This window comes from Drosophila mojavensis, unplaced genomic scaffold (assembly GCF_018153725.1).
Source record: "Drosophila mojavensis isolate 15081-1352.22 unplaced genomic scaffold, ASM1815372v1 contig_277, whole genome shotgun sequence".
NCBI lineage: Eukaryota > Metazoa > Arthropoda > Insecta > Diptera > Drosophilidae > Drosophila > Drosophila mojavensis.
The window spans coordinates 5,041,248-5,068,207 of NW_025318822.1; the positions used below are offsets into that span (position 1 = coordinate 5,041,248).

Below are 26,960 nucleotides of genomic sequence, written 5' to 3' on the forward strand. Positions count from 1 at the left end.
CGGGCTACATTATCTTTGACTATAAGCAGAATATGCCATGATCAAATATGTCTATATAAAAAGGACTAAGGCCAATCAAATCATATAAAAAATGGTTAATTTTTTATATGATTTGTTAAATTGAATTGACGGACTTTTGGTAATCTCGTTTTATATAAAAATTGTGCTGAACATACTTCGATTTCCATTCTTAAATAAACAATAAATAACGATTTCACATTCCATATTTATTGCAAATAATAAAAGAAAGCGAATCCCAAGACATTACATCATCTGCTGCAAGCCACAGGGTATCATTCAGTCTATCAGCAGCCAACTGTTGCCCACCCAGCTCTTACATGCGGTGTCAAAGAATTTACTGTTGCTAGCCCATCCTCCAGTTGTTTAAACAATTAGGCAAGTAACTTATACAATATAAGAAGAAAAACAAAATAAAATAAACATTTTAATTTGCATTTGCTTTTTTTTTTTTATTTAATTTTGTTTTATTTGCTTGCTTTTGTTGATTTCAATGTTAAAGAGCAATTCTTGTTGTTGTAACTATTGTGTAATGTTTATATGATAAATTTAATGCTAGCTTTCATTTTTTATAACTTCATGCGGTAATATTTAAGTATTATAATTTTAAATCATCATTAATATTATTTTCAATGTAATCAGTACTGCAAAAATTGATAGATCGCTTCATATGCTCAATTATACATAGATATATTTATATATGTATATATATGTATATCGGTTTAGCAACTCGATTTATTAGTTTCCATTCAACAAAACTCATGAATCGTATATGTATATGCAGCTACATTTGTATATATTTATATATATATCTGTAATTATATATATAATGTGTGTATAGATTACGTTAATGCAATATGAACTAAACGCTACATCTTGCCAAACGAAATGGTTGAACTACTCGTGTTTACCCTTTCTTATTTCTTGCCTTGTGGGCTATGCTATGCAAGTCGACGCAACTTGCAGATTATATTTTTTTTAGATACATGAATGTGTTTGCTCTTCGTTTTCAATATTATATTTATAAATGTATAATTCATAAATTTTAATTTCAAGGGTGGGCGTTCTTTTTATTTATAAGTTAATTTTGCTTTGAATTCCTCTCATTATATATATATATATATATAATGTGAATATCTATTTATATATGTATGTATGTACGTTTAAGGTTTGGGGGAAGAAAAACTAAATTACCGCATTATCAGATGTCCTCAGTGATATATATATATATAAATTTATATGTATGTATGTATAGCATTAATAAGCGTTACCATTTGAATTCGCTCCCGCAACATAACGAAAAACTTAATAACAAAATTTGGATTTAATTATTTCAATAATTATTCTCTAAAGCGAAGATCCAAACTTATAGCTAAATAAATCATAATATTATTTAGTGGAAAATGAAGGAAAATCAAATTCCCATTTCTCTTTTGCTCTTTTTGTGAAAAAACAGTTAATTTTGGTTTCTTGCAATTTATGCGCTTTACTAATTAATTTATTTAATAGCATTTTAATTGTTGGCCTTTGCAATATGTGTTACTGTATATATCAATGTGTTTGTGTTTGTGTTTGTGAGGGGGTACGCGAGGAGTTTCACGTGTGTGTGGGCAGAGGGGACCACGAGTGTGTGTGTCTGTGCGTGTGTGTGTGTGTGGTTTCTAACAACAGGCTGCAGTGCACGCAAAAGTGAGCCAGTGTCTCCTTTTGATAAGCAAATTTGAGAGTATTACAAAATATATATATATATATATACATACATAAATTTATATATATATATATGTATATAAACATATGATATATCGAAATTTAGCCAATTATGTTGGGTGGGAGGCGGGTACGCATGTGTAGAAGAAGGGAAAGAGAGAAATAGCAAAATTGCGTGAACAATTGAATTGATTGTTGGTGTTTGCTTCAGTTGCTGTTGCTGCTATCCGGTTGCTGCTGCAGTGTTTCACAGTTACTATAATCATCTAAAGATAAATAGAACTATATATACGTTGCATGTGTATGTGTGTGTAGAACGTGTGTGTGTGTGTGTGTGTGTGTGTGTGTAGAACGTTTCTTGCTTTAGTTTCTTCCTTTAGTTAATATTAGCTCTTCATGTTTCTAATTTGTTGTTCTTTTTAAGACAGATGGAAGGACATGCTGCCCTCGTTGGCAGCCACTTTCAGCTTCTGCCGCATCACATCACGACTCGAGTAGTCGGGCAACTTGAGATAGTTGACACAGGTCATCACAGATGGTAGATAATCATTGGGATTTTGGTTCCCGTCCAAAGTCTTGCGCACAATGGTCAGCGGCGGAGTCAGCGACTTAAAGCCACCAGTTGGCAGACGTGGCGATCCGGTGACGAATTGAAGGAACGCACGCTGCTCATCACGATTGTACGAGACGAGAATCTCGTACAGAAATTGTATGGCCTGAGATTCCTGATGGAAGCCATGGTCGGTGCGGCAGCTGTCCTGCAGCATTTTGAGATCCCAGCTCTGATGCTGTTCGCTGCCAGACCCGCAAAACACGCACTCCAGCTCCTCCGGATAAAACATGCGCAGTCGTTGTATGGGAAATATGGAATCAAAGCCTGCAAATAAACCACAATTCGAATATAAGCAAACGGCTGAGTGGATGACTCAAATGGAATACGTACCCTCGCGCAGCGCCTCGAACTGTTTCTGTACGCCTTCGACAAGGAACCAGTAGGTGACCAGTGAGATGTATTGATGCAAGTTGTGCACGGTTACGGGCGTGTCGCGTCCGCCACGGCAGAGTTCAATGTTGGCATGTCCGGGTAATACGAAATCTAGTCCCAAATCCGCAATGGGACAGCCATCCAAATCCAATTGCTCCATCTGCCCAAAGTGAGTTGTTAATAAATTGCTTAATAATTGATTGAGTTCCATTAAAGTTTACCTTCTCCTTCTTCTCCATAGCATCTAGATTGGGATCCATTTGGATATCCTCGCGCTGTCGCACCACATCCTGCAGACGCACCAATGTGCTTTGCACTTCGGGTGCGACACGCTTCAAATCGGCCAGTCCAATTGATAGCTCCTCGTTGATCAACCAGCGATAGAAGGGCAGCGAGAATGGCAAATCGAGCTACAAGTGGTAAGCGAAGCAAATCGGTTATAAAATTGTATATGATGGAGAATCAGAAAGATGGCTGGAGTGCTCCAACATTATATCACGAAACACTTACCATGCGACTGTCCATTACGGCCTTGGCCATAAACTTGCCCAGGAATTTAAACTTGGATTTGGCCTTGGTCATCTGTGGCAGCTTGGAGGATTTGCCCAGAGGCATAGGAAACAGGCCGTGTGCGGCGTGGACGTAGCTAACAGTAGATCCCGTTTGAATGGTTGCTGTTGTAGCAGTGACTGTTCCGGCTGCTGTGGTTGTCGTTATAGTCTGTTCTTCCAGCACTTGGGGGGAATTGTTGGCGCCACCTTCAGCGGCTGCCATATCACTAAACTGCTGTGCAATAATCATATTTAAAGCGTTGTCATTCGAGCTGGAGGAGCTGTGCTCCGCCAGCGCCTGGGCCTGGGCTTGAGCCTGAGCCTGTGCCTGTGCCTGCTGGTTGCGCAGCGCATTGCTGCGACTGTTGCTGCGGGTCAGATGTGTGTTCGTTGGTTGAGTGGCGGCAGCCGTCACGACAGTGGACATTGCAACCGCCTCGCTATTGGACTCCACTGTGTCCTCAATGTGCACCACAGCGTTGCTGGACTTGACCACGTCTGCAATATTGGATGAATTTTGGCGATAGCTATCGCTGCCATTCCACAAACCCAGGTCCGTGCGCTGCAGCTCCGCAGATACCAGGGCATAGAACTCCAGCGTGGGTCCTAGTCCGGTGCCCACCTAAAAGGCAGACATTATAAGGATTAGACGATTCATTACTAATTGATGCTAAGCCGCACAACAAACCTCATTCTCGTATTGAATCTCCAGCAGGGCCTTGGAATTACCAAAGTCCTGGAGTATGTGCTCGGCCTGCTTGAGCAGCTCGGCACGGGAGATGGCTCGCTTGCGTCTATCAAGACGTGGCGCCACACGTTCCGATGACTCGGCCGAGTTCAGGTCCGGTGTGGTGTCCAACAGGCGCTGCAGTGCCCGATCCCGATCAAAGCTAGTGGCATAGAAAAGCAAGTGACGCGTCTCGAAGGGGAAGAGGAAGGGGCAGGCCATGCCAATCTGAGGCAACCATTGTGGCAGATTGCCCGTCATGATGACCAGCGGATCCTGCAGCTGACGATTCGCCTTGGCCGTAATCTTTGGATGCACAAACTCAGTATTGGCAATGATATTCTGGCGCACCACGCAGCCATAGAGGTACTCCCAGTGTCGATTCAGAGCATAAATGACACGCAGCATGCACAGAGCATCCAGCGAGGCATCCTGCACGGTCACCACATCAGCGGGCAGGCTACTGCACAGGTATGGCTTCAATGGTGACACCACCGGCGGGGCAATGCCCTCGTGCCACAGTTCGGTCTTTTTGCGCATAAATTTGCTGCTGGATTTGTGGGATTTCTTGCCGCCAGTACTGGAGCTGGCCGCCGAATTAGACGAGCTGGAGGTGGAGCACGAGGTGGCGAGCACAAGTGTTCCACTGGACGTAGCATGGCTGGTGCTGCTGCCGCTGCTGTTGCTGTGTGTCAGATTTTGCTTGTGGGCCTGACTGCTGCTGCTACTGCTGCAGGAGCTGTTTGGCCCAGATCCGCCAGCGAGTTCCTCCTCGACGGGGCGATAGAAGATGGTGTGCTGCTGCACCCAAATGCTGCTATTGCCTACAGATGGATTAGATGGATTAGCTTAAATAGATCCACTCGCTTAAAGGACTCTTTCTAATTCCACTTACCTAGCAGCATCTCGGACTCGTTGTCCGTCTCGTGCTGCTCGTTGACTAGCGGAGAGAACTGCTTGACCGCCTGGTAGACGGTCATATTGTAGGGCAGCACATGCTCCCCGATGAGGAATTGCAGCTTGTGCTTGAAGCCAGACTGGGTCATCACCACAGCGGCCACATTGTCATCCATATCCTCCTCGCTGTCATCATCGGAATCGGCGCGTATTCCGCCATAGCCGCGCACCACCAAATACCGCTCGATGGCCTGGACCATGGCTAGAGGATCGATCTTGACGGTGCCGCCCTTCCACTGGCGCAGATTGGTGCACAGCGGATGACGCTGCAGATTGCACTGGAGATGGCAAAAGCAGAGGAGATCATAAGTAAAAGCTGACGGGAATTGCCTTGGGGGGCTCTTCAGATCGACTTACCTTCAATTGATGGGTGTTAAAGAAACGTAGTGCACTCTGGTTGGTGCGTCCGCCGGGTCCGGCTTGGAAATCGTGCACCTTGACGGGAAATTGTTCGAGCTGTGTAACGCAGCCATTTAGCTTGGCCACGAAGGCGCCAAAGGCGAGCGGTTCTATCGCCGGCAGCTGGCCCACATTCTGGAGAAGTGGCTCCAACGGCAATCCGGCAAAGACGTGCATAAAGCTACGCAGACGAGCGTCGCGCTCCACAAGACCTGTTTCGCTGGTCATGTAGTTGAGCATGGCCTTGATTAAGCCAGAATGGTTCACCTCAAACGGTGATATGTCGCTCTCCAGCAGGATGGTCTTCAGTTCAAGGAGCGCATCCAGGCAGTCGTGGTAGCTGCCGTTCAACTTGAGCAGAATGCTCGATAAACGTTCCAGGACGGTGGTGCTAGCCAGCGATGTGGTTGAAGCGGCTACTGCTGCGCCACTTGAACCTGCATTTGCTCCTGCTCCTGCTCCACCACTGGCGCCCTCACTCTCGCGGGCTTTGCTACGCCGTGCTTCCTGCTCCGTGTAGCGTTTGACGAAATCGATGGCCTGCTCTCGCACCCATTGGCGTGCCCGCTCCCGATTGGCGGCCGCCATCAGATTGGCATGCGAGATGCTCTTGCTGATGCTGGCAGCCACGGCGGCGGCGTTCATACTGCCGCCAGTAGCGCTGCCCGAATAGGAAAGTCCAGAGGATGAGCCGCATGCGCCTCCAGTCGAGGAGCCGCTGCTGTTGGTGGTGTTGCTGCCATCTTTAGACAGTCCGTGATGCGATGCGGATTGCTGTTGCTGCTGCTGTGAATTGTGCGCCATCTGGCGTCCCCAGCGTGCCGGATTGAGCGAGGACAGAAATGAGGATTTGGTAGAGGAGCTGCCTCCATTATTCGTATTGCCGGCGCTGAAGCGCGACTTGGAATTGCCCGAGCCGCTGTTTGAGCCCGACCCTGTGCTGGGAGTGTTGCGGCCACCTGCGTTGCTGCCCAGACCTGTCCGAATCATAGATATGGGATGGATTAGTCATGAGTGAGGACAGAGTATATACAAAATATGGACACTTACTCGTCGCACGGCTGAGCAGCTCGTGCATGGCCGAGCTGGCCGAATTGGTGGCAACAGCTGCCGTTGCGGCATCCTCTTGCCTGGACTTGGCCCGTCCGCTGCTCTGGGATTTGCGCTTGGGCGGCGCCTTGCGCTTCAGCATATCCGTCATCTTGTGTTGCAGTGCCGAGGAGGACGAGTTAATATTGTTGTTATTGGCACTGTTGCTGCTGCTGCTATTGGTGTTAGCTGCTGCCGCACTGGTCGAGGCAACAGCCACGCCCATGTGCTGTGGCTGCTGCTGTGGTGTCTGCTGCTGGTAGCTGGCGCCGCCTGCCGAATTGTTGAAGATAATCTGTGCGGGCGTGAGTTGTTGCTGCTGGCTATTGGGCAATAGCTCGAGCGGTGCAGCTGGCTGCTGGAAATTCAGATACTGTCGTGGATCGGCGGTTGCTGTGGCAGCCACAAAGAAGGCAGCAGGAGCCGGCGCTGCAGCGGCCGTGACGGAGGCAACGCCAGAGGACGAGCAAGGCGCAGAGCTGCTATAGTTGTAGCTGGTTCCAGTGCCATCCATTCCAGCAGCAACAGTTGCTGCTTGCTGATGTTGCTGCTGCTGCTGCTGTTGCTTGGACACTGTGTTGGCGCTGGCGGTGAGCGCGTTCATGGCATGCGAGAAGCTCTTCACGCTGTACGATTGGTGCTTGGAGCTGCTGGGCGTGGCATTGGCGCTGCTGGATCCGCCTCCAGTCGAGCCTGAGCCCACGCTCACACTGTCCATGAAGAAGGGATTCACCTGCAGGCTGTTCGCCGATGCGGGCGCACTCTGCGATCCGCCTGCATTGGTCGTGGGCGTGGCAGCGGTGCTCAACGGCTTCGGCGAAGGATTGGCGCAAATGGGATTGCTGGGATCGGTCAACTGGGTGAACTGATAGATGACGCCCTCGCGGCGGAAATGCGTGCCAAAGACATCCGGCAGCTGACGCATCAGAATCTCGGCCATCTGCAAGGCGCCGACCACAATGCGCAGATCATTGCTGCCCAGCATGCCGGCAATGTGGCTGGACACCAGCTGATACTTGAGCACCTGCCTCAGGAGCTCGGGCGTCGCATAGTAGACCATGCGCAGCAAGGCGCGCAGGCACTTGTAGCGCACGTTGGGTCCGGCCGAGGAGCTGTACACCTCGTACAGCACGTTGAAGATGTGCTTGATGAAGTCGGCAGCCAGGCCGCGCTCCTCCTTCAGACAGGCGATGCGAGCATCCAGCGAGGGGCGACGCTTCGCCAGATGCGACGAGGAGTTGCTGCTCGTATTGTTGTTGTTGTTGTTAGCAGCAGCTGCTGCTGCTGCCGCCGTGGATGTGGTGGCCGCACCACTTGTACTCAAGTCCTGGCCGGCTGCAACTGCTGCGGCGGCTGCTGCTGCCGCTGCACCGGGTGCCACATAATTGGGATTCAGTTTCCGCTGCACGGGTCTGGTGGTGCCCGTATCCTCGTTGATCTGCTGCATGGCATGGAAGTCCACCGTGTAGGTACGTCCCAGTGTGCTCAGACTGATCTCGTCCTCGCTGCTCTGATGGGCCGCCTCAATCAGGCGGGAGTCAATGGTGGAATAGTTGTGCCAAGCGCCACGATCGTCGCGCCATTGCCACTGCACCTGATCCTGGGTATTGAGCGTGGGCCGATCCAGCAGAGCGTCCACGGCAAAGATGCCATCCAGCGGCAGGCGTGGCATCAGCTCGCCAATCAAACATGTCAGCTCCAGCAGCTCCAAAGGCGGACGTGTCACGAGCTCCACGTGAGTAGCACTGGCCGCCGCCGGCTCAGCGTTGCCGGTGAGCAGATAGAGCAAGGTGGCGGCTATATCGTTGCGCAACAGCGATATGGCCAGGTCCGGGCAGGCGGCGCACATCAGGCTGAGCATGCGCACCACATTAGTGAAGGTGCCCGTGTTGAGTATGGGCGGCGTCACCACCAGCAGCTGCTGGCAATTCTTGAGGAGATCGGGACTGGCAATCTGTTGCAATCGCTTGCCATCGTGTGGGAAACTCTCGACCAGACGCCAGAAAGCGGTGCACACGCTGTCCACGCACTTCTTGTCCTGCTGCGAAAGCAGGCGGGCCAGCTGGGGCAAGCTCTCGGAGACGAAGTGGAACTCCTCGGCATGCATGTTCTGGCAGCAGTTGGCGGTGATCGAGAGGGCAGCGCGTTGGGCCACGATCGAGAAAAAGTCCAGGTAGGTGAGGCAGGCGCTGATGCCATTCGCCTGCAGTATGGCCTTGTTGTGGCGTCGCGACAATATCTCTAGTGCAGTCAGACTCTGTTCAGCTACATCCATACACTGGATGACCTGTAGCTTCTCCAGGAACACGGGCACTGCGTCGACGACAGTTCCAGCGGAGCGAGGCAGTGCCTCCAGCATGTAGGCCAGGGCCCGACAGGCGTTGTTCATGATATCAAAATTGTGCTCCATACGCAGCAGCTGGATGAGGGCGGGCACCACCTGCTTGACAGGGAAGCCGGCCAGGGTATCCTCGTTGCCCATGACCAGCATTTGGCACATCTCGATGGCGGCCTGCAGCTGTTGGGATTCATCGTGCGACTGCAGGCCCTGCAGCAGCTGATTTGCCTTCGAGGTGCTGCTGTTGCCAATGGTCCGGTGTAGTATGTGTGTCATCCGCGGCCCCAATGCTCCAAACAGATGCGGCGGCAGGCCTCGTGCCTCGAGCAAAGCTTGGAGGCGTCCCACCTCGCTGTCATCGCTCTCTGAGTCAGCGGCAGCTGCTGCGGCAGCAGCGGCCGCGGCAGCAGCATTCACAGCGGCAGCGGCGCCGGTTGTGGCTGATGATCCGGCACCTGTTGCACCCGTTGCTGCTGACTGCACAGCACTGGCAGTAGCAGCAGTTGTTGCTGCAGCTGCAGCTGTTGTTGTGGTTACATTGTTGCTGCTGCCGCTGGCCGAGGCACTGTTGCCGCTGCCGCCGCTAGCGTTGCTGCTGTTGGCGCCCACTGCGCTGCTAACGTTAACGTTGACTGCAGAGTCTCCACGTGCGGCACTCAATGCGGCTGCTACAATGCTGAGGTTGGCCGAGTTAGATCCTATTTCAGAAAACGGAATAGGGAGAAAGAGAGAGACAAAAGAAATACAATTAATTAACAAAGTTGAACTCTTTCAGTTATAACTGCTCTTAAGAATAACTAATACATTTAAATACAGTTAGAGTGACAGATAGTTTTACAGACAAACGAAAATGTTAGCATTAACAGTGCTGTTCAGCTTTGTATTAACAGTGTTGGCAAATAATAAGTCAAATAAAACTGCTAAACGAGTCACCCTGTGTGCTGAGTGTGCGGAGTTGTAAAAGGAAATTAGAAAAATAAAAAAAATAAAACTTAAGGATGAATGTTTGTATGCATATATGTATGCGTGTGTTTGGGTATGTGAGTTAAATGCGTGTATGTGTGTGTAAATGTGTGTGTGGGTGTATGCGTGGTGCTAGTGTTGTTATATAGCTCATTTTTTACCTGACGTCAGTTGCTGTCCACCTGCATGCGGCGGTCCATTTGGCGCTTGTTGTTGCTGTTGTGCCATCAAACTATATGTTAAAGCATCCGAAGCTGCTAAATTGAATTGGTTTTTTTTTTTTTAAGAAGAGCGCACGAGCGAGAGAAAGAGAGAAATGCAAAGAGTAATTAGAACGCTTTCATTGATTTTAGTTCGTTGTAGATTTCAGGTGGGGTGGGGGCAACGGCAGACACCGCGAGCAAAGCGACGCGCACGACGGCAGCAGAGTGGAGCGGTCAAAAAGGGATTCAAGGGGCGAGAGATGTATGAGGATCAGATATGTATGTGTGAAGGATGTGTACAAATAAAATCGATGATTAATCGCAAATGAAAAGCTTTCGATATATGAACACCACAGCTATCGACGCCTGAGCACAGCACAGATATATCGAGTATAAAAAGCTGCTGTTATCGGGATATATTGCGACTTATTGGTGCAGTTATACAAGACTTGTTTGATTGATTGTTGACCCAACACCAGTTGATATATATATATATAAATATATGTAACATAACAAATCCGAGCCCTGACCAAGCATATATGTATATACAAAACGGACCACGCCTGCTCTGCCTAAAGCCTAACGCTAAAATTGTACAAAGTGGTGCTTGCGTGCGTATGTGTGTGGTGGACTAACGGTAAGAAAAGAAAAATAGAACAAGAGTCGAGAACTGATTCAAGCAAATGTGATACTGATTCGATTGATATTTATGATGGTCGCAATTAACGTCCCGCTTTGCTGGCTGATCCTCCACTTTTGCCTCCTTCTCTCCACACACACTCCGCCAAGCTCTCCTCCACATGGGCACGACTTACCGCTGCTGTGCGTTGCTTTCGGTTGCTGCTGCAAATGTTGTTGGTGCTGCTGATTGTGATTACTGCGGTAGCTGAACAGAAAGCCAGGCTGGACAATTGTTGCACGTTGTTGTTGCTGCTGCTGTTGGTGCTGCAGCGCCTGTTGATGCAGTTGCTGCTGTTGTTGCTGTAGGGTCACGTGTTGTTGCTGCTGCTGTTGTTGTTGGCGCACCGCAACAACCACCGTGTTACCGGCCAATTGCTGATGGTATTGATATTGATTGGGCGGCTGTTGTTGCTGAAGTGTAGCGGCAGCAGCAGCAGTGCCGGGAGCAACAACAACAGCTGTTGCTGCTGTTAATTGGTGTTGCTGCAGATGATGTTGCTGCTGTTGCTGGCCGGCTGCTGCTGCTGAACTCACACAGGAACCCGTTTTGCCACGTGAACTGCGACGCAGTGAAGAATGTTGCTGCTGTACGTAGCCCGTATGCTGCTGTTGTGTTGGTGGCGGCACAAATGTTGCTGCTGCGTAACGTGGCTGCTGCTGGTATATAATAGACGGTGGTGCTGCACGTGCTTGTTGCGACCCTGTGGAGTTATAGTGATGCGGTTGTTGTTGTTGTTGTTGTTGGGGGTGTTGCTGCTGCTGCAGATTAAGCACTGCAACAGCAGCGGACGAACTGTGATAATATTGCGGCTGCTGACGTTGCTGCTGCTGCTGCTGATGATGGTGTTGTTGCTGTTGCTGATGGTGTTGTGGGTGTTGCTGATGATGATGTTGCTGCTGTGCGGCTGCTGTGAAATATGTTGCCGTTTGAAAATGTTGTGTTGCTGGTGCAGTGGGCGTCACAAAGGAAGACAAATGAGCACCAGCAAACTGATGGGCGGGCAGCAGCTGTTGCGGGTGTGACACCGACTGTTGCTGCTGCTGTTGCGTTGTATACGGCTGCATGTGTGGGACTCCCGCTGCTGCTGCTGCTTGTGCTTGCGTTTGGGCTTGGGGTTGGGGTTGGGATTGAGGTTGTTGTGGTTGCGTGGCCAGCACACTGTAATCAACAATGCCAACAGCACCAGCAGCAGCGACAGCGGCGCTTGTGCTGCGTGTGGCACGTGCCGCCGCCCCGTGTGCCCCAATCTGTTGGCCAGGGGGGGCGGCACGCTGATACCCGGACGTTGTTGTTGTTGTAGTGCCTGTTGCTGTTGCTGCAGCGGCTGTTGTTGTTGCTGGTGTTGATGAATATGTTGCCAGCGTGTTTTTGTTCTGCTTATTGCTGCTGTTGTTGTTGTTATGACTTGCTGTTGTTGTCGTTGTTGCTGCTGCTGTTGTTGTTGTGGATTTGTTGCTGTTGCTGCGTTTTGAGTGTGGCGCACCTTTTGTAGTTGTTGCTGCTGTTGCTGTTGCAGTAGCTGTCGTATGTATTGTTGTTGCAGTTGGGCGGCAAGTAGAGAGGGGGGGTAGAGTAGTGGGAAACAACAGTTAAACAGCTTTGTTTTTGTTTGATTTTTTTTTTTTTTTTGTTATTTTATTTTTTTTTTTTTTTTTTTTTTTTGCTTGCAGCTACTCTACTACGTTAGTTGTTGTTGTTGCTTTTGGGTAATGGTAAAATGCATAGGCTTAGGGATAAGGGGGATAGCACTTGGCTGTTGTGAGGGGGTGGTAGTCTTGTACTAGAGAGCGGGACGTGGGTCGCTGCTGACAATGATGATGTTGCTGCTGCTGCTGTTGCTGCGGTTGTTGCTGCTGAAGCTGCTGATGTTGTTGTGGCTGTGGCTGTGGCTGCTGCTGCTTCTGCTTCTGCTTCTGCTGCTGCTGTTGCTGCTGTGAGTGACTGTTGCTGCTCGGCACTAAACTATCTTTATGTTGCTGTTGTTGTTGTGGTTGTTGTTGTACGTATATTTGTGTTCGACGCACACGCACACACAATACACACGCACGCAAGCTTGAGAGAGACTACAGCAACATGTTGCTGTTTCTATTGTAGCTGGTGTGCTGTTGTTGCTTAGCTGCTGCTGCTGCTGCTCCTGCTGTCATTGTTGTTGCCCCCATCGTATTCGCTGTTGCTGCACTTTTGTTGTTGCTGCTGCTAATAGTTGTCGTTGTTGTTGTTGTGGCTGCTGCTGCTTCTGCTGCTACTTGAAACCTCTCTGATTTGCTCTCTCTCTCTCTCTCTCTCTCTCTCGATCTCTTTTTCTCTCACTGTCTCTTTCCCAATCTCTCTCTTTCCTTCACTCATTTGCTTTCTATTTTGCTCAAGGCGCAATGGCGCCTCTGCTTGCGCATATGTGTGTTAATTATATATGATATATGCTCAAGATATATAATATATAATTTAGTTTGCTTGCACAATAACAACAACATCATCATCATCATCATCATCAACAACACAAGGCATCAGCAATGAAATATGCTACATATATATGATCTATAGCACATGTTTATGTACATACATATTTATATTTATATAGTTAAATTATTTATATAAATATTTATGATCTGGCATTAACACAATCGTATTAATAAATAAAATTAAAATATGTTTGCAGCAACAGCAACGTGCAAAATGAAATATTGAAACAGACTTTTGGAGTTTTACAACACTGCTGGCACAACAGTGCATTGTAAAATAAAAATTTAAAAACAGAATAATAATAGTTTGTGTACACACTGGCCACATACTAAATCAAAACACTTGACAATATGCAAGACTTTTCCATACATAAAAGTAATTAGAGTAGATATAAAATAAATATGTAAAAAAATTGATGGGCGTATTTTCATTTGAATGTGAGATATCGGATGAATGAGTGAAATCGAATATTAATTGGCGCTTGAATGAATAGATATACATACATACATATGTACATTAACATATGTACCACCTGCTTTTTGATAATTAGATGGCACAGCACACAGGGACTTGTAGAAGGGCGGGTGGGGTGATATAGGCGTGGTTATGAATTGGTTGCAGAAATATATAACAGGCCTTATTCCAATAATTGTATAGCTAAATCAATGACTGTGTATTTTTAATATATAACCTTCGCTCTTGAAGAGGGCATTCGCAATTCGTCAAGCAGAATTTTTTTTTAAGTAATTGAATCCGTTGAACTTTTTTGAAATTGTTAAGTCAGATTCCAATTGGAGATCTGCTTAGAAACGTGCCAAAGTTTCGGGACACACGCAATATATTTTTATAACTTAATACTTTTATATGACATGCACCCTATTTTGGTATTATATTCTTATTTTTGCACAAATTCTTTAAGTGTTTTTCGTTCTAAACAGCGCGACGTTAATAATGCGACTGACTTTTGCCAAAGTGCATTGGCATTGCGAACAAACACACACACACACACACACATACGACATATATATGCATTCTATATGTATATACACATATAGAATTTTATCAACAAAACAATTATTGTTCATGTGTGTCTGTCTGTGTGTGTGTATGTGTGTATAGACTGCATGACGCTGCGTAAAAGGCAATTGTACAAGAAAATGTTTCGTTTTTTTGATAAGAAATTCGCGCACTTAACAAAAAAGTAACGAACAGAAATAAGTAAATTAAATTCCCTTTGTTATTATTCTTTTCTGGGTGTGGTTACACTGGTCCATTTGTTAATTTAATGTGCAAAATTACAAGAGTTAAGAGAGCATTCTCTAATTACAGGAAAGCACCAAATGAGTAAAGAAAATATTACTAATTATTTATGTACAACAAATCAACAATGCAAGCGATTCAATATAAAGTCATTCAAGGAGCACAAATTATCTACACAAAATAATGTTTCTTTAAATATTAGTTAAATTTGTTTAGGATATCACAGACTGGAATTTACCAACAATACCGAAGGTATATTTTATATAAACTGATGTTGACAACTTTAATTTTCGATTTCAACAAATGTCAAGTTTTGCTCTTTATACATGGTTGCACTAATCGACAATTTGTTATCGATAACTGAGTGCAGCAATCATCAATTTATCAAATGAATTAATGTTAACCAGAAAATTAAAAAAAAAATAAATAAATAAAAAAATACATATTAAAATTGTAATTTTAATATTGCCGTAAATTCCAGTCTACTTATTCTATTCACCCAAATCAGTTAAATCACAAATGCTAATTCGACTGATTTATAGTTTTAGCACATATCTAACCTTAAGAAAACTTAATTCAAAACAAATGTCAACTATCAATTAATATTTGTATATTACACTGTGTATAGCTATGCTATATATGTATTGTAGTAAATAAAGGAAAATGCAACTCACCACCAAGTTCACCAATAATATGCTCAGCGAATTCACCCTCTGAGAGATCGTCTTCCTCTTCGTCGAAATCCTCCTCAAGATCGTCGTCTTCCTCGTCGTCCACGTCCTCCTCTTCGCTGAGTTCGTCCTCTTCGGCAACGATCTGGGCGTCTTCCTCGTATGATGAGTCCGCTGAGTTGACTATTTCGTAGAAACCCACCTCCTCCTCTTCGGCTTCCACTTCCTCCTCTTGATCTTCGTCGTCTTCCTGATCCTGTTCTTGTTCGTCCAGCTCCTCGGCGGAGTTGTTTCCGCCGGCGGCCTCAAATAGCCCGTTCGCACCACCGTCAATAGCGGCGGCGGCGGCGGCGGTGTCCTCTTGCTCGTTGACGTCTATGCTGTTGGCCTCCGCCTCGGCCTCTAGATGCTGTCGCTGGTCCTCCAAGTTACCGCAAATGTTCTCGTTATGCTCCAACTGCTCGTCCTCCTTGCTTGGAATCTTTTCCGCTGTCCCGTCAATTCTGGCGAGCAGCTGTTGCTGATAGTTGCGTAAACTCTTTCGGTACTTGATGTACTTGTTGCTGGTATTGGTCTTCTTGTCCAGACGTTTAACAGCGACGTTATTGTTGTTATGGTGGTGGTGGCCGGAGTCCTGGCGGGCAGCGTCAATGGCTGCTGCCGCTGCTATAACCGCCGAGCTGCTGGCCTGCAGCCGTGCGTTTGCTGTCTCCGGGATTTTACCTAGCGAATCCTCCTGCTCCGGTTGCTGTTGTGGTGCAGGTGGTGCAGGTGCTGCAGGTGCTGCCGTGGGCTTGCCACGCGTGTGACTCACTTTGCGTGTCTTGCGGTAGTAGTTGAGCAAGTTGCTGCCACTAGTGCTGCTGTTGCCACCGCTAGTGCTGCGCGCCCCTGCTCGACCAGCTGCCCCACGCTGTGGCGTCACACCAATCACGTGCTGACAGTTGCTATTGGTGTTGCTGCTGCTGTGACGTGCGGCGGCCGCGCTGCTGGTACTTGGCAGCTCCTCGGGCGTGAGAGTCTTGGAGCGTGTGCGCTGGGCCACACAATCGCCGCCGGGTGTTAAGCGCGGTGTGTGCTGCAATTGAGTGTCGTCCGTTGCAGTTGCCCCTCCAGCCGACGAGGCGCCTTCACTGATAGCTGCAGCGGCTGATTGTAGAGCCTGCTGCACACGACGCTTCTTCAACGGTGAATTTAGCTCCACGTATTGGTCCCCGCCGGGCGCAGCTGTAAAGGACATGATGTCAACCGAAAACTTTAGTAAAGCCTGTGCGTGTAATTTTTCTTTTTATAGGAATTGTAACTAAAAGTCGAGGGGTTGGTTGGTTTGATAGTAATGGTAGGGGTACAAAACTTGCTTATAAATTTAATGATTCGAGTAACCAAAAATAAAATTTTGGCAAAATTGTTTCTAGCTTCTAGTTTATATTATTTTTGATTTTTTGAAGGGTGTGGCGCTGCTGCTGTTGATGACCTTTACAATTTAGACGAACAAAAGTATAATGCTCTATAGTTTTTAGTGCCCGAATCAACAAAGCAAATGTAATTCTTTTTTTTTTTTTTACTAAATTTATTTGTCACTCACTTTCTCGTACTTTCTGCTTGATTTGAACACTCAACACTGAAACTAACCCTATGCGAGTTGTCAAAAATAGATTACTTTGCGATATATGCTTAAATATCGACATTCTATAATAGTGCTCGCAATTAATTATAAATCAGTCTTGCAGTCGACAGCTATCGATATTCTATATCTATTAATAATTTGAAATATTTGGTGTACATATAACTCGAAGAAACAAATGATAATTGAATATGGGATCCTATCATCTTGTTAATATCGCTCAGCAATTAATTGTTGTATAATCGAAATATTTTCCTTTTAGCTAATTTACTTACATGAACGTTGTTGCTGGTTGTGGTTACTGATGTAGTTGTTGTTGTTAATCTGTTGTTGATGATGCTGGCGCTTGCGACTGCCTGGCGATAAGGATGAATCGTTGGCGTTTACGTTGTTTGACGATGTGTTGGTGTTGGACGCAACACGTGTGGAGGTGATCACACTGCTGTGTTCTGCAGAGCGTCGATTAACTTCGGTTCCTGTGGATTTCCTGTTAATCTTGCTGTTCCCGCAGGTTGTTGTTGTTGTCGCTGCTGCTACAATTGCTGTGAGGCTGCGACTCTTACTGCGCGAACGTCGTCCGAAGGATGCGGCAGAAGGAGCAGCAGCAGCAGCTATTGTTGTCGTGGATGTTGCTGCTGTTGCTGAATTACGTTTCTTGTTATTGCTTTTGTTATTGTGACTGTTATAATTGTTGCAGCGCCGTTGTGTATTGCCGGTGGCAGTTGCTATTGTTGCTGTTGTTGTACTACCGTCGTGCTGCCCCTCCGTCAATGCAGAGAGCGTTTGACTTTTAACGGACTCGGCCATAGACGACACTTAACCGCACTGGCATCGAACACACTTAACATGCCAGCTTCACGGATAATTGTTTGCAATTATAAATTGGTCTCTTAATTCTAAATTCTTGTCCTAAATAATAAATAAAGTCAACCGCACGTTTATTTCCTGACGTTGTTGTTCCTTTAATGTGTGGGCCCCAAAGACAGCAGAGCCTTGGCGATAGACCTATATTATTAATTGGTTTTTACACACACTTTCCGAGTTTATTGGACTTGGTTTGGTTTTCTATTAACTTAGTTGCTGAGTGCACGCTGCGTATTTCGTAGTTATTGCAAGCAGCGGAGAGTTTTGTGCTGTAAAAAATAATAGAGCACAAAAGTTGTTTAGTGAACTTGAATGTTTTATTTTATTTTTGATAGTATTATTATTTCTTGACGTTTGCCGTCGTTTACATCAAATTGACAGCAAGGCGAATATTGGCAATCGATAAATTTGTTAAGTTAGTTGTACATTAACAAATGCAGCCAACTTAGCAACGTAATAAAATAAAACAGAACAAAATATAATAACGTCGCAACCGAATACAATTCGAAATTAGAAAAAGAAACACTGAGCACTGACCTAATGACTATTGGGGTGAAGAATGAATGTAAAGTAAAAAGATCAGTGAAAACAAAATAGGAAGTGCACAGAGGGTAGTCTGTGTGCGTAAAGCAAGAACAAAGAACCGGTCACTGTCGCTGAGGATTGTAGCAGATTTGGTGCCCCTTTTAGACAGGTACTCGCATGTATGCAGAATAAAGGAAAAGCCAGCAGAAATGAAAATTGATAAGCAGCAGCACACTAGAGAATACACCACCATCAAAACACATATATAAATATACCCACACGCGCACTCACTCACTCGCTCGCTCGCACACAAGCAATTGAGCACATTTCAACAACATATGTGCGCAGTAAACACATACAGATATGTTAATAAATTAACAGCTGTTTGCAGCAGCAGCAGTCACCAACACGTGCATATGCCCTATAGAAAGAGAGCGAGAGCCAGCGCGCAGATGTTGGCAAGCAACTTGTTTTGAGTGGAATTCGTCTATATTGCACTCAACTCATATACACACAGAGATAGAGCTTACATAAAGTGAGCGCGCACATGCTGTGCTGTTAATCAGCTGTTCTCGGCCGTTTTGTTTATGTTTTGGTTTTCGTAAGCAGCGCTACGCTGAGCTGTTGGCTGACTGCCCCTTCTTCCTATGTATGTGCGAGCGAGCGAGCAACGAGTTGGAACTCGTTGTATGTGTGTATGAGTGTGTGTTCGTTGGGAGTGTGTGTGTGTGACTTGTCATGCTTGTTTCGTCGCTGCGAGAACGCAATGCACGATCCCGCATTTATATATACACGTATACAACCTCATACATGCATAGATACGTATGAAAATACAATAAGCACACGCGACGAACAAAAGATAAAAAGCAAAACAAGCAAAAGGCAATTGTAGCAGCAGCGCAGCACAGCAAAACGTGTTGGCGGCAACGGCAACGGCGCCCTTTGCAACGCAGGCAGCGAGTTCGCATCGTCTTGCCTACACTACACAAAATAAGTGCGTAGTTTGTGTGTGCGCCCTCATATTAATTTGTCAGCTACTCAAATCTGACACGAAAACCAGCAAAACCAACCGTCAATCACAGTAAAGCGAATTGAGTTCAAGGCCATTTTAAATGAAACTAGCAAAACGCTGCCGACATGAAAATGTGTTTGAATTTGATTTTTTCGCTAGTTTTGTCTATCATGCTGCCACAAGTTTTCCACACAAAAAATAATAATAATAATAAATAAATAAATACATAAACAATACAAAAAAAAAAAAATGTGCGAGGCCGCAAATGGCAGTGTCGTATATACTGTATATAGATATACGTAAGTATATGTATATACATATATGCGTGCAAGAGTGAGCATTTTCCTCGCGTGTGGCAACTCCAACATATGGCATGTGGTTTGTTTGTCAATGCTTTATCAGCAATTGAAAAATAAAAGGGTCTCGACTTGTACATACATACATATATATTATTATATATAGATACAAAGTTATATCTATACAAAATATTAAATAAGAACCGCTTTAAAGAAATAAATTCATTTAGTTACTTAATATCTTAAATTTCATCATTTTTGTTTTACACTGTGAGACGCTGTAGCGAGCTTTCACTGTACAGAACTACATCTATGAAACCCTGTCCAACGCAGTTACCTTTCGCCCACCCTGCGGGCAAACAATGCTGATAAGAATATTTGTATGTTTCTACTCCACTGACAATCGCTGTTCCCCCACCAATCCGCCCAACCATTAACTGCTACCCCTTACAATTGTGCGTATTGTTTGTAACTTTTTTGTATATATGTATATATATGCTATATACGTATGTATATGCTGTAAACTCAGTCGAGCATATGACGACGCTAGTAACATAACGGGCTGCAAACAGTGTTGCCCATCAAGTTTTCTAATTTTTTTTTTTTTTTTCATTTTGTGTTTCTTCACAGGTTTTCTATTTTCTATTACGAAACTGCTTTTGTGGCCTACGCACAGCTGAGCAGCAAATGTGCGAGTGAGAGCACACTAGGAAAGTGGGGTGTGTATTTTGTTTATGTGTGTGTGTGCAGCAGCGCTTTCTACAGGGTAGAGTGGGGGACTATCAAAGGGCCCGTCGTCACTGTGGCAACTTAACCGTAAAGCAAGTTGCATTGGAAATTTTTCGTGTCGCGTTGCGACGCAGTTAAAGCCAAGCTACTAAACGAAAAGAACGCAATAAAGCACTGTAGCATGCGTATGTGTATGTCGCAGCCCTGGGGGGCTAAGTGCATGCAACAATTAAACAGAAACCTTGCCACTGTTATTGTTTCGCTTGCCTTGCAATATAATGTCTGCAACAAGAGCCGATTCAGGTCTTCATAAAGTTCCAATAACAACAGTACGGCCAAGAATATATAAAACAAAATACTTGTTGCTAATCGCGGTAGAAGAGGTAACTGCAAACAAACACATTATTCACATACAAACGTACATATGTACGTCATTGATGGGCATTTTTATACATATACCAAGTGTTATATACGAATGTGCTATATAAGCCACTTGAATATACAAGCAAGCCTATATACTGTTATACACACAAAGAGAGCGAGACAATACACATATTTGCTGCACTTTAATAGCATTGAAATGAAAATACAGATTGTTAAAATAGTTTCTCAAATTCAGAGCAAGTTCTAACTTAATGTATATTTCCCTTTTTTATTTTTCCTTTAAATTTGTTGTGCTTCCTATGCTGACGACTGTCGATTTCCAGTATAAATACAAAAGGGAACAGAAGCAGCGACGCAGACAGCGACATCAACGTTGTCGCTTACCTCGGCTTGTGCATGACAGAGAACGCACGAGGGGCGAACACATGACGACGATACACTAACACAGACTCACACAGCCCCAATATCTCTCTCACACATACACGGTCTTATAGTCGAGGGTATGTATACGTGTGTACATAACGCAAGCAAAGCGAAGGCAAAAATTACTTGAAATAAACGAATGCAGCAACAAGCATTTCAATAAAAATGTTGCATCGTAATATTTAATGAATGTAATTTATAATTATATAAATATTTACTGCACCTTTGCTTTACATTATGTACTTGCTCACACACAGGTATGTAGAAAAAAATACGTTTCTACGAACCATTTTACAGCTGTGCACGCACTGAAAGCCAACTCACGACTGACAGCAGCGACGTCAATGGCGACCCCGTGTGAAAGAAACGAAACGAAACGAGAGAGCGAGCGAATGAGCGAAAAATGAGTGAGAGTGATTCAGACGAGAATCCATTTTAAGACCCACACAGTCACACAAAATGTACGTTAAATTTAATATTCTTTGTATACAGTATTGTATATAGAATTGTTAATCAAGTCGAACAAATGCAATCAATATAAATGCCAATTTAATATCAATATCTAATTTAAATAGATGAGACAAATAACTGGTTTAGTTCAGTCACAGCTGGCGACAAAGACACTCAGAGGCCCGTTAAGCAGGTCACTCAACCCTTGCCGCTAAATAACAATGAGGTCAACAAACCGACTCAGTAGCTGCACTAACCTACTTTTTATTTACTTTTATTTAAAAAAAATAACTGCCACTGTAAACCATTGCTTAACATCTACTAAATTGAATAAAATTTAACAGATAAGAGTCGTTTAGTTCTAAAATGAAATTCCAATTCACTCAAAATGGCTGCGGGCAAAGAGAGCGAAAGAGAGCGAGCGCATGAAATTCTAGGAGCGCACTCTGATGTATTCGGGGGTTGAATATGTACTCGTTGCTCGCTGGAATTATTTTTTTCTTTTACCTGTGATTGCCCTGTTGGAGTGAGATTAATATTGACCTGATCAGCTGATCAAGAGAATTATGTGTATGTATGTGTTCGTGTTTGGGTTTAACTCTTGGGTTACACAAACAGCTGTTTACATACATACATACACATTTATATATTTGTTAATATATTAACGTATAGCTTGTGAGCAGTGTTGCCAGGTTTTGAGACATAAAAATAGCAAAATCGTCTCTAAAAAATAGCTGAAAATAGCTAAACAAATTTTAAAATAGCTTACAAAATAGCTGAAACCTTTATGCATTATGCATTTACTTTAAATTTTATTTTTAAATGTTATTTAATAATGTTACAATTTGGTCCACATCCAAATCATCATCAGAATTATATTTTTGATTAACTGGAATCATTTTTAAATATTTGGAAGGCACGGTATAATCATGGCAGCATTTGCCATTGCTGCGCAAGAAGAATTAGCGATGGTATAAATTCACAACTAGTGATGGTATAAGTACGACAAAGTCGTGGTGGTAGTATCGCGCAGATCATTACGTACAATTTGGGACTTAATCGAAAAATGTTTTTTATTTTTTTGCTTTAAATACTAAAATCAAATTCAAAATATTCGTTTGTAAAATAGCTAAATTTATAGCTAATAGCATTTTCAAAATTTTCATAGCATTTAGGGTTCAAAAATAGCTAAAAATGCTATTAAATAGCTAATCTGGCAACACTGCTTGTGAGCAATCCTCTAATAAGGTCTCCGAATAACTGACCTGACAGTCGACACGCAGGGGCACCAAAATAGTTCTATTTTTTTTAATCCATACATATAACAGCCACGTAGGGCATTTCTAGCAGCCAAACAGAGGCTGATATAAATAACAGGCACTTGTTTATTTTAGGATAGATAACATTTCAATTTGATTTTCTTTCCTTGAATAAGACACAATCGTACCCAAAATGGCTGTTGACCTGTGTGCGAATCGCTGTGAGCACGATTTTGAGCGACCCACGCTGCGCAGTCGACGTCGCTGCTGGCCTACTTGAAAAGCTACTCACCTGCAAATGCAGTGTGCTAGAGAAACAACAACAGCGTGCCTTAAATGCAACTAGCTGGCAATCGCGAGTGAGCAAACAGATGAGGTTGTAAAACCAGTAACAAAAAACACAATAAATATGCAAACAAACAAACAACAATGTATACCACATACATGCATACAAACACATATGAAACAGGCAATGCAGCAGCTCAAAAGAGCGAGAGCTCAGTCAGCGTCAGCGTTGCCGTCGCCATCGCTGCACAACGGAAAAGAGGCCACGGCCTGCACAGCCGCCGCTGCCAAATTGGGGCGAGCAGCAAAGAGAGCATAAATAAAGAAAACAAAGTAAAACAACAAACTCAAAAGAAACAAAAAAACTTTCGCTTATCGATGATATTCTTGCCCATTTGCATATCGATATTTAGCGCACGCACATATGCATATCGATATCATTTTATTTCGCTTCATTTTAATCATTAAATTTAAACACAAACTGCTGGCAGAATGGAATGTAAAACCACATTGCTCCGAATGTCCAATTGCAGGCAGATGCAACGTTCACTATCTATGCCGATCATAATTTCTTCATTGGGCAACTGGAGTGCATTGAAGAATGCAGATGCCTTGCGTGTATCCACGGAGCACGAGATTTCTGGCTCACTAGTCTCTGCCCCAGCACCTGACTGTCCTTGATCCGGCTTATGCAGTAGCAGGCGACTGAAACGTGTTGTTATGGTGGCCATTTCAGATTCGGCTACCAGATTTAGTTCGCCGGCTGTGCTGCCATGGAATATAAGACTGGGCGATATGTTTTTTAACTTATCAATCAGACTGCGCAGCAGTCGAAGCGATGGAACGCCGAGCACAATCTGAGTATTCGGCACTTTGGGCAGCATAAACGAGGCCCAATCGCTGGCCGGGATCACAGTCACAGGCACGTCGTGCACCACCTCACGCGGCTCAGAGGAATTGGGTGACACCACCGATGCTATCACCGAGATGCAGGGAAATTGTATTTGCTTCAGATTCAGCTTACAGCTGTGGACGCTGCTGCTGGAGCCGGACCGCAGGACAGCAAGAGAGCGACTGAGATGCATTGCGGACATGACCAGCACGATGAACTCCTGTTCTGGCCGTGCTGGCGTCATTTGGTACTCTGGAAAATAGTCTTTGGACGCTATGCTGACCCACACGAGCGGCGATGAGGTCGAGCAATGCTCCTCGTTCACAATGAAATGCATTCGCTCCTGTGCCACTATCATGACGCAATCCTTGGCCAGCTTGGCCAACGTGGCGGCAATCGCCTGAAACTCGCGCATGTAGAGCACGTCCAGCATCTTGGCACGGAACTTCATGGCAGCCAGAGACCAGTTGCTGAAGGATGCGACGACGACGCGCAACACGAAAAAAAGAACAAGAAAAAGAAAACTAAAATCAAACGCTGGCTGCCAAAAAAAAAGGTAGAGAAGCAGCACAAAGAAGAATTGCAAAACTACACCAGAAAGTAAGGTGAAATTCGTATACCCTACAACCTATTCACCAGATTAATATTTTGTAGACTACATTTTTACAAAATTTATATTCATTCATATTTTCATAGTTATAGACTTTAAGCAAAGATACAAACGCGATCTGTAAACGAATATATAAACATGCGCTAATGGAACATAAAACTGAATTAATTGCTATGATCAGCCTTTAGTGAAACTAGAAAAATAAGTGAAATTTAAAACATGTAAGAAAACTCGTCGGCAGCGCTCGACAAGGAGAGTGGCTAGTCCAATTCCTAAAGGCATCGACTCAGCCTGTCGCCATGATCAGGAATATATATAATAAATGGGCTCTGCCACGTCTACTTCTGCCTGTTACATACATTTTAACAAGCCCATTATACCTCAATATCCCATTTTCAATGGGTTCAGGGTATAAAAAAGAGAAGACAAATGCGGAACGTGACAGACTCGCAACTCGAGACGACTCCAGGAATAGGACGGAGCACTGGGCCTGCCAGCCGAGTTCAATGTACAAAGGCGCACTTCTACACAAATAAATCTATATACATACACACATACACACACATGCACGGCTAGCAAAGTCAGCCAGGCGAAGTGCAGACAAAGCGCAAAGCAAGTTCGAGTTGTGTTTTGGGTTTTTGAGGGGGCGAAACAGCGTGGAAAGAGTAAAGCAAATGAAACACATATACACACTCACACACACACACACACAACTCTCTCACACACTCTTTCGCTATACACACAAAGCCGCCGACAAAACACACACTCACACAAACAACAGGATTTTGTTTTTATTCGCTGCACTGGAAAAAGGGAAGGCGTCTACATGGCCCAACTGGCTGCAAGTGGAAGTATATTAAAGGACGGTAGCTGCTGCTCACTCTCGACAACGAAAATCAAATTATGTATATGTAACCCGTAGGCGTCGACGACACAATCTGGCGGTCAATTCACTGCTCTGGCGTGCGTTTGGGGTCAAAATATTTTCCTTTGCAGTTCAATCAACTTTCAAGGTTGAATTCTGCCAGGCTGTCTGCGTTACCACATGGGTAATACAATTATTGTACCTGCTGGTGCTACCAACATTAATTAAATTCGATGTCCGAATGTTCAGAAATCGATCATTTTAAGCAAACAAACAAACATTAAAATGTGACCTTGATTTTTGTTGCTTAGCGGCTGTCGCTTGAGCAGTTTCCCATTGTCACTTACTTCTCAGTGACGTCACACATGACGCTTGTGAATTCCATAAGCCTTTGTAAATATATTCAAATGGCGATCATATTCCGGCTGCTGTGGAGCATTACTTGCAAAAATTGAACACAAGTTGCCAATCACCAGAACCTTCAGCGCAGCTCAATGCAATGTGACCATAAAAGCTAAACAAATAGATAATATGTATATGTACATATATTTATTTACTTACACATATATGTGCATATGAATGTACAAACAGAAAAACACACGCGCACCACAATGCACACTGAAAGCCATATAAAAAGCTGACAAGAGGCCAAAATTAAATACAAATAAAATACGGTGCGCATGAAATTCACCGTGACTGCATTGAGGGAGGCGAACACGCAGACAGAGGCATACACAGACGAACACACACACTCTTGGACTCTGAGCATAAATAAAAGAGAAAGTAAAAAACAAGATGCTGCGCATCAGTCCGAAAAAATTATGCATACTTATTATATTAATAAATACACAGATCATTTTCAAAATAGAATTAAACAAATCACTTTACATACATGCACACACTCTTAAAAAGGCAGTAACGCACACACATTTGCATTTGGTAGGACACGCAGCAACAATGCGCTGATCAGCGTTGCCAGCCAAGTGCAGAAGAACCTTGGCAACCATATATTTCCCATTTCCGATTAATAACTTCCTAGCTTATAAACAACATTTAAAATTGCCCAAATGTACCTCCAATCAATCTTTGGATCAGGCTCGAGAATTTTCTTTACACTTGAAGCCAATGTAAAAATCAATATCGTTTTTGTTCGCTTTACCTCTGGCAAAGCTTTATCGCTGCACACTCCGTAACACTAGAATTGCGTAGTTTTTCGCATATTGTCATGCATAGGCTAACAAAATGTATTATTAAGTACTTGTTGCAATCAATAAATGCACACGAAACGAATCCAACTTTGTCTAAAAAGCTATCAAAAAATGCAAATGGTCGACATTTTGTTTTCTGTCTGAAAGGCCACTCGCTGCTGCTGCTGCTGATTCGACGAAATACACAAATGTGTGTATGCATATAGCTGCGAGTGTATATGTGCGTGTGTGTCTCGTTTGGCTGACCAGCGGAGCCCCAGCAGCTAAATTACGTTCGGCACTTGCCACAATCTAAATACTGCATTTACATATGTAACTTTGTTGAGTTAAGTGTAACGCAGAGATATTACACTTACCTTTTTGCTAATGGTTTATAATAATTTGCACAATTTTCACAGTTACTAATATTTAAACACGTAACTAAACTCCGACTCCGACACTGCCGTCAACAGCACAGGTCACACTGTTCTCGAAAACAGTGTTACCAAAAACCGTTAAACAAAAATCTTACTATGGTATATCGA

The 26,960-nt window shown here is 44.5% G+C and overlaps 2 protein-coding genes across 6 annotated transcripts; both read right to left on the minus strand.

Annotated features, from left to right (window-relative positions):
• Positions 1-1,478: 1,478 nt before the first annotated feature.
• LOC6574415 (E3 ubiquitin-protein ligase TRIP12) lies at positions 1,479-26,882 on the minus strand. 4 transcript variants are annotated; one of them, XM_032731328.1, is made up of 13 exons: positions 26,793-26,882; positions 16,910-17,767; positions 15,014-16,237; positions 10,753-11,319; positions 9,896-9,988; positions 6,395-9,469; positions 5,303-6,321; positions 4,884-5,223; positions 3,950-4,812; positions 3,221-3,883; positions 2,932-3,120; positions 2,669-2,870; positions 1,479-2,602 (listed from the first exon to the last, which is right to left on the minus strand). In XM_032731328.1, exons 2-13 carry the CDS (start codon positions 17,439-17,441, stop codon positions 2,145-2,147), a joined length of 9,225 nt encoding a protein of 3,074 aa, XP_032587219.1. In that variant the 5' UTR covers positions 17,442-17,767; positions 26,793-26,882; the 3' UTR covers positions 1,479-2,144. The 4 variants fall into 4 exon arrangements, with proteins under 4 accessions (XP_032587219.1, XP_032587224.1, XP_043864260.1 ...); XM_032731333.1 differs by lacking the exon at positions 10,753-11,319; XM_044008325.1 differs by lacking the exons at positions 16,910-17,767; positions 26,793-26,882 and adding an exon at positions 16,596-16,713.
• Positions 23,234-26,875, minus strand: LOC6574417 (checkpoint protein HUS1). Of its 2 annotated transcripts, none has more exons than XM_002000428.4 (2): positions 26,793-26,875; positions 23,234-24,223 (listed from the first exon to the last, which is right to left on the minus strand). In XM_002000428.4, the coding sequence occupies exon 2, from the start codon at positions 24,202-24,204 to the stop codon at positions 23,332-23,334; it is 873 nt and encodes a 290-aa protein (XP_002000464.1). In that variant the 5' UTR covers positions 24,205-24,223; positions 26,793-26,875; the 3' UTR covers positions 23,234-23,331. The 2 variants fall into 2 exon arrangements, with proteins under 2 accessions (XP_002000464.1, XP_043864261.1); XM_044008326.1 differs by lacking the exon at positions 26,793-26,875 and adding an exon at positions 26,388-26,581.
• Positions 26,883-26,960: the final 78 nt, after the last annotated feature.